This window comes from Anomaloglossus baeobatrachus, chromosome 11, assembly GCF_048569485.1.
Source record: "Anomaloglossus baeobatrachus isolate aAnoBae1 chromosome 11, aAnoBae1.hap1, whole genome shotgun sequence".
In the NCBI taxonomy this organism is placed as follows: Eukaryota; Metazoa; Chordata; class Amphibia; order Anura; family Aromobatidae; genus Anomaloglossus; species Anomaloglossus baeobatrachus.
The window spans coordinates 32,896,707-32,910,388 of record NC_134363.1 but is presented as its reverse complement, the minus strand read 5'-3'; the positions used below and the strand labels follow the sequence as shown (position 1 = coordinate 32,910,388).

The window sequence follows — 13,682 nt, the reverse complement described above, 5'->3', positions numbered from 1 at the left end:
ACACGCTGCTTATTTTTTCCAATTCTTTCAGTGTTTTTCACCCATTTAAAAGCATTACATTGGGCTTATTTTATGCAATTTCTTTCCTGCAAACACTTTAGTATTTACTGCAGATTTTTCTGTTGCACATGCCAAATTTGTGAATATATCTTAAGAAAGGAATGTTCCTGAAAAGGTGTATCTATGTCACTTGGGTCATTGTATGGTGAAATGAGGGACCATCCCATATCCAAAAGTGATAGGTGACGTGGGAGGAGTTCGGGCGGCCTATAAATGGAGCAGACCCTGCAGTCACATCACACAAGGAGTCACCATGATCCAGGTCCTCGGGCTATTGCTGCTGTGCTCCGGAGCTGCCACCGCTGCAGGTAACGTCCCATAACTAGGAGAACTACAGAATAATATATGAGATTGTGTAGTGTAATAGTCTATATCTCCAACTATCACATTTTAGAAATTCACTGTCAAATCCAAACAAAAAACATTCAAAAAATAACTTTTATTAGTAATATTTAAAAGACAAGATTAATTATATAAATAGAATGTTTCATTTTTATTGTGTTTTTTGACGCATTTGTTTTGTCCCAAAATTGCATGCAAATCCTTACTCCAGCAAAGTCAATGACAATCTTGAAGTTTCGTGCACACATTGCTTTTTTTCCTCGTGCAGATTTGGTGCAGAAATAGATCTGTAAAGTGTCAATTCTTTCACCATTTTTTGCAGTGTTTATACTACTCAGAATGAATAAAAAATGGATTGAAAAAAATCCATTAAAATATTTATTATTAAAATCCATTTAAAAAAATTAAAAAATGCACCCAAAACGCGTCAAAAAAGTGCATAAGAAACGCGTGTTTTTTCTGCCAAGACAGATTTGGTGCAGAAATTTCTGCAACCAAATACTGAGCGTGTGCCCATAGCCTTATTCTCTGTTTTGTTAATGCATTATCAGAGGAATTGGTGCTGCAGTAATACGCGCAAGGGACTAGTAATGAGATGTAACACTTCATATCCATTAACCCAATAAAACATTGTTCACTAATAGTGATGGGCACTGATTAGTATTCGATTGAGCTTCGGGGTGCTTGGCACGTTCGTTGCCCTGCCGAGTATCGCCAGTGTCCGAGTCCTCGCTGTTTTTCAGCCACTAAATATGCTGGTATTGCCTGCCAATCGCAGTACTGTGATTGACCGGACACATCGCGTCATCGGGTCTACTATGAGACCCAGGGGCATGATGCTCAGCACACTGCAGGCTAGGGAGAATTGATCTTGCTGGGAGAGATAAGATTAGAGTGGGGTTTTACACTTGCATCCTTTAGTGCCTGTCATGTGGCAATAAAGGTTGTTTTAATCTGGTTTAATGAAATAATTTAAAAAATTATCTGGGGTCCCCCCTATTTTTCATAACCAGCCAAAGTAAAGCAGACAGCTGGGGGCTGCTATTATCAGGCTGGGAATGCCCGTTGTTATGTGGCCCTTCCCACCAAATATATTTTTAGCTTTACACTTACAGGTTTGTAATGAGGGTGTGAGATATTCCCCTCTCTATTACTAACCCCTGGGCTTGATGCTAGCTGTCAATTCACTGCTGACATCAACCCCCAAAAATATTATCCCTATGTTCCCCACACCAGGACAATCGGGAAGAGCTGACCAAAGTTCCAATATTAGAGCATGTAATGGATGCACCAATTCTGGGGTAGCTGCGGGCTGCTATTTTTAGGCTGGGAAGGGCTACATAACGATGGACCTTCCCAGCCTGAATATACCAGCCCCTAACTGCTTTACCTTTTTTTCTATTATTTAATTTTTTACATCTAATCAGTTAGTGATGCATCCAGGCATCTTTCCCATTCTGTTCCCATTCCATTTGAGATACATTTTCATCCATTTCATTGATTTTATGGCTTCCCTATCCCTCCTGGGTGGGGGGGGGGGGGGGTCTGCGGAAAACTGCTCGAGTTCTCCATAGACTTCCATTATACCCGTTACTCAGAATTGAGCCAGTATGAGTGTACAGTAATGAGCTCATCACACTATTCACTAAAGGTGTTTGGTGTTTTGAGCAATAACACAGTGCCATCTGCTGGATATATGAGGTATAGTGTCTTATCATTCTCAGAATGGAATGCTATTTACATGAATAGATAATACTCCTATTATTACTAAATAGTTTACCTGGTTCACCCTATTGGAATAGGTTATAATATTCTAATAAACTTTGTATTTTAAATATTAATAAATTTATTTTTTATTCTATTTTACTCCAATTGGATGTGACAGTGAATTGTGTAGCACAGATATTTTCTGCAAAGGAAATATAGAAAAAAAAGAAATAGGCTTCAAGATGGGTTTGGAACCTCCATCCAGTCGATGCCTGATGAAGACTCCAGTGCAGCATTGAAACGTGTCACATGGACTTTATACCTTTATATTTAGGCCTATTAGTTGTTGGTTTGTTTTTTTTTTACAAAAAATATATTTATGAGAGGTTTTAATAATAACATATCCACTGAATTTATATCCCGCAGTATCAACTTTGTATTTCATCTGGGCTTCCCCAAGCAATGTCGCCCAAGATACAGTATTATTCTCTGGACTTCATGTTAAAGGGGTTGTCTGAAAATTGACAATGAACTAATGCTCAATGCTGATCATCAAACTGTTCAATTTTAAAAACGAACTACTTTTGAACTATACATCCATTAAAAAAAATGTAAAAATAGGGAATTTTTCATTGCTGTACACAGTGGCATAACTAGAGCCTGATGGGCCTTGATGCAGGATTTGGATCTGCACCCCCTCTCCATATGTTGGTCAGATGTATTCCCATGTAGTGACCAAAATCCTATATAGACATATATGTTGCCCTCCCCCACCATCATTAAGTAGTACAGGTATTTATGTCCCCCATCATGGTATATATATTCCCAATCCTAGTATATATGTCCCCATCCTGGGCCCCTTCCTGGTATATATCCCCCATCCTGGTATATTTGTCCTCTTTGTATCTGGACTCTTTTTGGTATACATGTTCTCCCTCCTGGTATATATGTCCCCTCCTGGTATATATAACCTCAATCCTGGTAAAAATGTCCCCCATCCTGGGCATTTCTTGGTATATATGTCCTCCATCCTGGTATATATGTGCAACATCTTGGGCCCATCCTGGTATATATGTCCCTCATCCTGGTATATATGTCTTCCATCCTGGGCCTCATCCTGGTATATATCACCCATCCTGGTATATGTCCTCATTCTTGTATCTGTGTCCCCATCCTGGACGCTTCTTGGTATACATGTTCTCCCTCCTAGTATATATGTCCCCTCCTGGTATATATAACCTCAATCCTGGTAAAAATGGCCCCCATCCTGGGCATATCTTGGTATATATGTCCTCCATCCTGGTATATATGTGCAACATCTTGGGCCCATCCTGGTATATATGTCCCTCATCCTGGTATATATGTTCCCCATCCTGTGCCCATCCTGGAATATATATCCCCCATTTTTGTACTATTACTGGTATATATGTCTCTCATTCTGGTATATATGTCCCCATCCTGGGCCCCTTCCTGGTATATATCCCCCATCCTGGTATATTTGTCCTCTTTGTATCTGGACTCTTTTTGGTATACATGTTCTCCCTCCTGGTATATATGTCCCCTCCTGGTATATATAACCTCAATCCTGGTAAAAATGTCCCCCATCCTGGGCATTTCTTGGTATATATGTCCTCCATCCTGGTATATATGTGCAACATCTTGGGCCCATCCTGGTATATATGTCCCTCATCCTGGTATATATGTCTTCCATCCTGGGCCTCATCCTGGTATATATCACCCATCCTGGTATATGTCCTCATTCTTGTATCTGTGTCCCCATCCTGGACGCTTCTTGGTATACATGTTCTCCCTCCTAGTATATATGTCCCCTCCTGGTATATATAACCTCAATCCTGGTAAAAATGGCCCCCATCCTGGGCATATCTTGGTATATATGTCCTCCATCCTGGTATATATGTGCAACATCTTGGGCCCATCCTGGTATATATGTCCCTCATCCTGGTATATATGTTCCCCATCCTGTGCCCATCCTGGAATATATATCCCCCATTTTTGTACTATTACTGGTATATATGTCTCTCATTCTGGTATATATGTCTTCCATCCTGGGCCTCATCCTGGTATATATCACCCATCCTGGTATATGTCCTCATTCTTGTATCTGTGTCCCCATCCTGGACGCTTCTTGGTATACATGTTCTCCCTCCTAGTATATATGTCCCCTCCTGGTATATATAACCTCAATCCTGGTAAAAATGGCCCCCATCCTGGGCATCTCTTGGTATATATGTCCTCCATCCTGGTATATATGTGCAGCATATTGGGCCCATCCTGGTATATATGTCCCTCATCCTGGTATATATGTTCCCCATCCTGTGTCCATCCTGGTATATATATCCCCCATTTTTGTACTATTACTGGTATATATGTCCCTCATCCTGGTATATATATCTTCTAATCTGGGCCCCTTCCTGGTATATATCCCCCATCCTGGTTTATATGTCCTCATCTTTGTATCTGTGCCTCCATGCTAGATACTTCTTGGTATACATGTCCTTCCTCCTGGTATATATGTCCCCTCCTGGTGTAAGTAATCCCAATCCTGGTACAAATGTCCCCCATCCTGGGCTCCTTCCTGATATCTATGTCCTCCATCCAGAGCCCTTTCCTGGTATATGTCCCCTATCCTGGGCCCCTTCCTGTCCCACATCATGGTATATATGCCCCCCTTCTGCTGCTGTTCTCTAATAGTAAAAACAAAAACATTCTACTCACCTTCCTCTGCTCCCATGACGAGCGGTGTCCTACTCTGTAGCCGGCGCAGAGTCTGGCAGCTGACATTGGCATGCTTGCTATGGTGACACATGGCATCACAGCCGTGCAACGCTAATGCCTGGTACATCGACGTCAGCTGCCAGCGCCTGCAGCTGCTAGCCTCTGTTTAACTAGCAATGTGTATTGCAGTCCAGGGACTCGACGGGTCTCTGCACCGCAATGCACATGCAGCTGAAGTAGGCGCTGGGACTAGTGCACCACCTCCAGGACGGGCTCGGTCATAGTCGCTATCTCTGCGACCACAATTGTTATGTCCTCAGATGTACATCACAAAAGTAGTTTGTTATTAATATTATATAGGTACATATTGAGTATTTAGTTACATTTTAGTTTTCAGACAACCCCTTTAAGTATTTTCTGCTGGGCAGTATAATGCCTCTCAGAGTCAGGGATAAAACTATAGGAGTTAGTTTTGCTGTGATCTCCACACTTTTCCTAGTCATTCTCATTGCTTTTCTCTGCAGACCGCTTGTGCATTGTGATCAATGGGAGGCTGAAGCAGGTGGACGCCGGTAACGGTCAGGTTTACGGTGTGAATGATGATGATAACATCTACCAATGGTTGGGAAGTAGCTGGAGGCAGCTTCCTGGACAGCTAATGCATGTGACGGTTGGGCCCGCCGGGGTTTGGGGAGTCAACAAGATGCAGGATGTCTACAAATTACAAGATACCAACTGGGTACAAGCAACAGGTAAGAGGACACCTCAAGTGCCGTACGAATTCCTAAGGCTGCACCATATTTCATCTACGTCTTGAAGGTGGGCAGTCCTGGCTGGGTGTGGGAACTTGTGCTACGGAGGCGCTATGCCTGGGCAGGCTGCATGTCTTCGGCTGGTCAGGAGCAGATGTTGAACATTTCAATGAGAGAGACCACCACTCAAAAATAAACGTTTTGCTAAGCTGTAACTTGATGAGGGTTATGCACAGAAGATAGTGGGTACGAAGCTTAAAGAACGCTTCATTGTCAACACACCGTCTCAATTCCTTCCTCTTATCTCACTTGAACTCTGTTTCCACTGGTTTGCCTGCCTTCTCCACAGCCCGGCTCAGTGCTACAGTCCAGTTAGTGAGAGTCATAATCTCAACCCGTGGTTCCACATCTTCTTCCCTCTTAAAGGAACTGGTTTGCCAATATGACCGATAATTAGCTTCTTAGCTTGGAACTCCCGTCCAGGGCACTCTATTCGTGTCACGTTCTCTGTTCCGTCCTGGCCCATTACCTCTTTGAGTTATAAACTCGTGACCGTACTGCTAGGTATTTTATCCTGGGACCCGTCTATTGTCAGTCAATCTGTCCTTTGGTTATTTCTCTCTTTCTCTCTACTCGGGATCTCGCTATCCTCTGTCTCAGTCTTCACTTGCGTTAAGAACACTCATCTCACTCAGCTACGCTGACAAACCAGACCTTAGGTCTCCTCTTACTGTATACCTATCCTTACTGGGCCCTATCTGTCTCCCTGACAGAAAACTGTCTCTGTCCCTTCATCTCAGCCCTCCCACTCTAGGCTACTCGCAAACATTAACCCGAATCCTCCCTACTACTGTACCTGGCAAAATGTATTCTATCATCAATAACCCATGTCATAATACACATTATCCATCATAACCGTATTTGTGTCTTCAAGGGGGAACGTGGGCAGTATATCCATCTCCTTACATAAGGATACAGCTTTGGTTTCCTGGTCTAACCTCCTGCATGATTAGACAGCGCTGGGAGATTAGATCACAATTGATTCACATCTTTCAGAAATGGTTCCAGATAGTCTGTGTTTAGCTATGTCACATTACAAACTCTTCTCTCAGCTCTCTCATGGTATGCAAATGGCCCAAACATTGGAGGCTGCTTTACACGCGGCAACATCGCTAGTGATGTCGCTGGTGAAAGCACCCGCCCCCGTCAGTTGTGCGTCATGGGAAAATCGCTGCCCATGGCGCACAACATTGCTAGGACACGTCACACGTACTTACCTGCCTAGCGACGTCGCTGTGGCCAGCAAACCACCTCCTTTCTAAGGGGGTGGATCGTGCAGCGTCACAGCGACGTCACACAGCAGCCGTCCAATAGAAGCGGAGGGGCGGAGAGCAGCCGAAAGAAAGTGACGCCTACCTTGTTGCCGGAGGACGCAGGTACGGTGATGTTCCTCGTTCTTGCGGTGTCACACATAGCGATGTGTGCTGCCTCAGTAACAACCAACAACTTGCGTCCTGCAACAGCAACGATATTTGGGATTAGAACGATGTGTCAACAATCAACGATTAGGTGAGTATTTTTGATCGTTAGCAGTCGCTCGTGCGTTTCACACGCAACAACATCGCTAACGAGGCTGGATGTGCGTCACGAATTCCGTGACCCCCAACGACATCTCATTAGCGATGTCGTTGCGTGTAAAGCCCCCTTAACCCTAATTATTCTCCCTACAGTCAAGTAAAATACAGTCTATCATCAATAACCCATGTCACAATACACATCATAGCCATATTCATGTCTTCAAGGGGGAACGTGGGCAGTATGTCCATCTCCTTACATAAGGATAGAGCTTTCATCTCTTGGTCTAATCTCCTGCATAAATAGACAGTGCTGGTAGATAAGAGCACCATTGACTCACAACTTTAAGGCTATGTGTCCACGGTAGAATGTACCTGCGGATTTTTCTGCCTGAAAATTCGCGACTTTCGCGGCAAATCCGCACCCGCGGATTTGCCGCGGATTTACCGCGGATTTGCCGCGGATTTTGATGCGGATTTTTTTTTTTTTTTCCCCATTCAAAACCAAAAATCCACACCAAATCTGCACCAAACAATTGACATGCTGCAGATTTTTCCGGATCAAAATCCGCGGCAAATCCGCAGCGGAAAAATCCGCAGCATGGACACAGCATTTCCAAAATGCCATTGAAATGGCTTGGAAGTGCCGCTGCTGCAGATTTTCGGCAAATCCGCGGCAAATCCGCGGCAAATCCGCGGCAAAATCCGCGGTAAATCCGCAGCGTGGGCACATAGCCTAAGGGTACCATCACACATTAGCGACGCTCCATTGAGCCCATCAGCGATCTGACCTGGTCAGGATTGCTTGTGCGTCGCTAAATGGTCGCTGGTGAGCTGTCAATCAGGCAGATCTCACCAGCGACCAGTGACCAGCCCCTAGCCACCAGCGACGCTGCGCTTGGTAACTAAGGTAAATAGCTTAGCTTGGTTACCCGATATTTACCTTGGTTACCAGCGCACACTGCTTAGCGCTGACTCCCTGCACTCCTAGCCAGAGTACACATCGGGTTAATAAGCAAACCGTTTCCTTATTTACCCGATGTGTACTCCGGCTACGTGTGCAGGGAGCAGGGAGCCAGCACTGGCAGCCTGAGAGCGGCGGACGCTAGTAACCAAGGTAAATATCGGGTAACCAAGCAAAGCCCTTCGCTTGGTTACCCGATATTTACCTTGGTTACAGCTTACTGCAGGCTGTCAGAAGCCGGCTCCCTGCTTCCTGCACATTCAGATCGTTGCTCTCTCGCTGTCAAACACAGCGATATGTGCTTCACAGCGGGGGGAGCAACGTCCAAAAAATGAACCAGAGCAGTGTGTAACGAGCAGCGATTTCACAGCAGGGGCCAGATCGCTGCTCAGTGTCACACACAGCGAGATCGCTAATGAGGTCACTGCTGTGTCACAAAAAGCGTGACTCAGCAGCGATCTCGCTAGCGATCTCACTATGTGAGAACTACCCCTAAGAAAAGGTTCCAGGTAGTCTGTGTTTAGCTGTGTCACATTACAAGCTCTTCTCTTTAAGGAACCCTGTCACCAGTTTTATGGCCTATAAGCTGCGGCCACCACCACCAGGCTCTTATATACTGCCTTCTAACATGCTGTATATAAGAGCGCAGGCCGCTGTGTACAACATAAAAAACACTTTATAATACTTACCTAAACCGGTCACTGCGGTGCTGGTTGGCCAGATGGGTGGCGCTGTTCTTCGGGACCGGCACCTCCTCTTTCGGCCATCTTGCTTCTCCGTCTTCTGAAGCCTGGGTGCATAACGCGTCCACGTTATACACCATCGCTGGCACTAAGGTCCTGCGCAGGTGCACTTTGATCTGCCCTGCTCAGGGCAGATCAAAGTATTGTAGTGCGCCTGTGCAGGACCTTAGTTGATAGCCAGGGTACACATCGGGTAACTATGCAAAGCGCTTTGCATAGTTACCCGATGTGTACCCTGGCTACCAAGCACAGCGTCGTTACACGGGTCGCTGGTGGCTGGTCTCTGATCACTGTGGAGATCTAACTGATTGACAGCTCACCAGCGACCATGTAGAAATGCTCCAGCGATCCATGCCAGGTCGGATCGCTGGTTGGATCACTGGAACGTCGCTACGTGTGACAGGACCCTTATACAAACTCTTTTCTTCTCCCATAGTTCCTGACTGGCTCAAACTCATCAGAACTATCACTTTGAGAGGGCTGTCAGGGCTTTGTTGTCCTGCCAACGTCCTCTCTGTCTTCATTGCTCCATAGCTTCTGCTCCTCAGGGAGCAGGGCCATATCTGTAATCTGCAAACACTTACAATTAATCAAATCTCTTCATCTCTGGTCTCCCTGGGAATCAAACCCACAATATCTGTCTTTGCAGTAGCTAAAGCTTTGAGCTGGAACCTCCATTGATAAGTATGGGAGGATTTTGTAACCTTGAAGCTGCATTGCAGGCACTGACTCGCACCGGCAGATGATACTGGTACATAGAGATACATCTGTACATAGCAGTTTATTTCTATGTACCTGGATTTTAGTGGTGACGAAAAAGCCAAACTTTTATGTTCCTATAAAACTATTAAAAAATAATAAAAAATAAACTTGTCTTGAGTTCTAATCTACCCGAGAATTGAACCAACATCCTACATCATTGGAGGCAGAAGCTAAAGTGATGAGCCACAGACCAAACTGACACCACTGTCAGGATTTTCTATACGTGAAGCTGCAGTGCAGGATGTGACCCCACAGGCAGATTATACTGGTACATAGAGATACATTGTACATAGCAGTGTATTTCTATGTCCCTGTATTCTAGAGGCAAAATAAAATATATTTTTTTCTTTCTATAAAATTGATAAAAAATAATGAAAACAAATATATTAATGTGATTTTTAATGCATATTTTTAAATATAATATCAGAAAACAGCAAATAACAGATATTTGGTGTTTAAAGACGCTGCTGAACGCTGCGGTTTCAGTGCATTAATTTTCTCTAGAGGCTTCTATGTAGAGCCTAAAAAAGATGTAAAAAACTAAAGTTACTTTTTGAAGTGCAGAATAAAAGCTTTCATGTACTATAAAAATACATGAAAAATGAGGATTCGCATCAGGACCAAAACAGCAGGACAAGTAACATGTATAAGTGTTTATTGCTATAGCAGATCTTTACAAAGACCGAGCGATGGTGGAAGGACCTTTTTGGCTCTTTCCTCCACCAAGCATTTTTTAGCACCATCTGTGACCTTAAAATATAGACACAGCTGATTTTGAGGCATATTCATACTAAAGCACCCCATTAGAGCTCACTTTAGGGCGCAGTCATACACCCGTATAAATTGGGGTGACAATTGCATCGCAATGTTTGGACTGGCCGGCGTCTCTCCTGACCTGAGCATGACAGCTGCATATAAATACATGCTATCTAGCTCAGGTCGGGAGAGCCACCAGCCAGTCCAAGCTAAGGCTTGTGATATGATCGTAGTCCGAGTTATATGGCTGACTTAAGTAATCTGGAAGATAAAGGGGTAAGGATGAAGAAGAGGATGGAGGACAGAGGATAGAAGTAACAGGAGAATCATCCCTTCAGTCCTGATGCACGTTTCTGCCAAGAGGGCACTGACCAGCAAAGAAAGGATGTGAGGAAACAAGATAGGAGCTATACAAAGAAGTATGGTAGAAATTACAGCTATAATACATGAAAACATGTAACAATGGCCAGTAGATGGCAGCAAAGGACTAGAAAATACTGCACAATAAAAGAAGAGGAGTGCCACCTAAAAGACAGTGAAGGACTGTGATGTCAAGAGAAAAAGTAGCAAATGCCTAGAGAACAGACTGAGAAACGCAATGATTGCTCACTGATGCATAAAAAGGGACAACTCCAAAATTAAGGAGGTGCTGCTGAAGTGATTGCCAGCAGACAGTGGCAAGTGTCCACAAATTATTGCTTTTGTCAGCCCACAAACTCTTGATCTTCCCATTGTCCAACCTCCGAAAATGAAAGTTTAAAATGGCTTAAAAATATTAATACAAGTAAAATATATCTTTGTACCGTGTTAGCCAGTAGAGATAAAAAAAATTGTTTAAAAGAACAGAGAGTCCTCAGTGGTTGATACCTTTTAATGGCTAACTGAAAAGATGGTAATAATTGCAAGCTTTCGAGACTACTCAGGTCTCTTCATCAGGCATGGTATAACACAAAATCTGAAGAGTCACGTATTTATACACAACAGGACTTAGAATAGTGCAGTAAAAAAAAAAAAAAAAAAAAAAAAGAACAAGTTATATGAAACAGAACTATCTCTATGGCAGGGGGACAAGCTGTTCTAGCCATAAATACTGATGCAGTTCAGTGTGAAAGTTTTATTGTCCTTTGATAAGGGTCTGGTCCAGGCTGTGACACGCTCATATTAAAGAAGTCATACTTTTTCTACCACATATCCTTTATTTTATTTCTGTAGGTCGTCTGAAACAGGTAGATGCAGGTGGAAATAAATTCCTGGCTGGAGTTAATGGATTGGATGATATTTACTGCGCGAACCAGGATCAGGTTATTTCCAGCTCCGTAAACGTGGCCTATATCTACATAGATGGGCGCCTGAAATATTACGCATGTGGTCCCTTTGGCTGTTGGGGCGTAAATGCTTATGATGATATATATTACCGCTATGATGTGCAGCCCACATCCTGCCAAGGAAGTCGGTGGCAGCAGATAGACGGCAAATTGAAAATGGTGGAGGTCAGCTCGGATGGTTCTGTGTATGGCGTGAACTCCCAGGGAGAAGTGTATAGAAGGTAAAAGCTTTAAAGACATTGTGTAACTGTCGCGCCCAGGGATATGGGGTACTCGGTCCCGAGCAGTGTATATCTTGGGAATGTCCCTGTGGTGGCCCTTGCCCGGTTCCGTGCCATGTGCCCTTTTTCTAATGGGGGTGTATTTACAGGGGATTAGATTAGTGTTCATACGTGACGCCACTTGCGGTGTTGCGGCTATATAGATGGAGCCACCGCTGCAGAATGTCACTACTGGGGCTGGTGTTAGTGGCAGCCTGGATGGTAGGCCCTCCGCAAGTAGGGCCGGGCCCCAGAGGATGGGTGTTATGATGGGCGTTGGTAGAAGGTAGTCCACACAGAGGTTTAGTGGAGCTAATTTTTACTCACTGCTGGTTGGTAGTAACTGGTTACCCGAGGCCGACTGGTTTCACTTCCAGGTCCTTTTCGTCCCAGTGCCAGTGTAGTAATTTGGTACCTTCTTCCCCTGCACCTGTCTCTGATAAATGGGTTCCCGTGGTGTCAGCAACTGGGGGTCCCCGTCCGGTTGTTGGTCAACTTCTGTCTTCCTGACGGTAGCGTGAACCCTGTGGGGTTGGAGTCTCTGGTCCTGTCCCCAGGTTCTCCCTTTGCTACTGAGTCTTCTGATTCTTAGGGTCAGTGAGGTCCTTGATGGTCCCCTCGTTGTGCAGGTGTTAACAGGTCGGCTTGGAGCTCTTTCCTGTCCTAGGGTCCTGTACCCAGACGGTGCATAGTTCCGGGAGTACTCCACCGTACTACACCGGCAACTACTCTCCTGGGTCCCAGGTTACTGTTAACCCTGCGTCAGTACCTCTCCTCATGTCCACCTTCACACCTCTCTTACTACTGTCTCACTCTGACTGTCCACAGTCTGCCCCTCTCACCTGGTCAACTAGTGGACTGGACTGGCTCCACATCAAGGCGGCCATCCATTGGTCAGACCCTAGCCCTGTACCATTGTATGGGGGATTGTTGGGGAATACTGGGATTACCTGGAGTTTTTGTGTGTTACCGGCACTGGTCTTCTGGGGCCTTAGGGGGTAGGCCCAGAACCTTGTAGCTCCCTGATGGCTTCAGGGGCGCTACATAACACTTGTAATTTCTAACTAGCATAAATTTTAGTTATGTATTATGTGTAGTTTGAAGTTCTAAAATCTATGTGCAGTGATCTCCACCAATGGTGGCGGCATCATAACATAGTTATTGCATTGGTGTGACAATCTTTATGCCACCATTTTAGGTGTAACCTCTCTTCTCTATTTCAGGGATGGAATCTCTGCTGGAAATCCCACCGGAACTTCATGGACTAAGTTGTATTTTTACGACATTTTCAAACATGTATCTTATGACCAGGGAAACCTGTGGCTGATCACCGAGAAAGGCGTCATCTATAAGTGCAAAATGAACGGCTCCTCTGACCCAAGCTGCTACTAGATCCTACAAGCGCATGCGGCAGAACCGACTCGTAGTAATATGTGTCATTTGTAATTCAGATAAATGAATTACAGGGCAATAAAAAAACGAAAAATAAAAGTGTCAAATATACTTATAATAAAGAATACCGTAATATAAAATTGCTTCATTCTCCATAGTGTTCTTCATAGTAGATATATTCTTGCTTTCAAACCATACATTTTTTTGGGAAGGAGGGGGTGTCTTTTTATACCTCATGGAGACCTTCCTACAAGTCATTGGGTATGGTTTCTGTGTGGAATGGCCTCCGCGCTCACCTGACCTGACTCC

The 13,682-nt window shown here is 44.4% G+C and overlaps 1 protein-coding gene across 1 annotated transcript; it reads left to right on the top strand.

Moving 5' to 3' along the window:
- Positions 1 to 304: 304 nt before the first annotated feature.
- LOC142257047 (fish-egg lectin-like) lies at positions 305 to 13,477 on the top strand. The gene is made up of 4 exons (XM_075329102.1): positions 305 to 368; positions 5,370 to 5,597; positions 11,609 to 11,942; positions 13,205 to 13,477. The coding sequence occupies exons 1-4, from the start codon at positions 314 to 316 to the stop codon at positions 13,371 to 13,373; spliced, it is 786 nt and encodes a 261-aa protein (XP_075185217.1). The 5' UTR covers positions 305 to 313; the 3' UTR covers positions 13,374 to 13,477.
- Positions 13,478 to 13,682: the final 205 nt, after the last annotated feature.

Excerpts from the sequence above, each read along its gene's own strand:
- LOC142257047 (XM_075329102.1), top strand. The coding sequence starts at position 314 with ATGATCCAGGTCCTCGGGCTATTGCTGCTGTGCTCCGGAGCTGCCACC. Across the intron at positions 5,598-11,608 it reads CAACTGGGTACAAGCAACAG|GTCGTCTGAAACAGGTAGAT; the intron begins GTAAGAGGACAC and ends TTATTTCTGTAG. Across the intron at positions 11,943-13,204 it reads CAGGGAGAAGTGTATAGAAG|GGATGGAATCTCTGCTGGAA; the intron begins GTAAAAGCTTTA and ends TCTCTATTTCAG.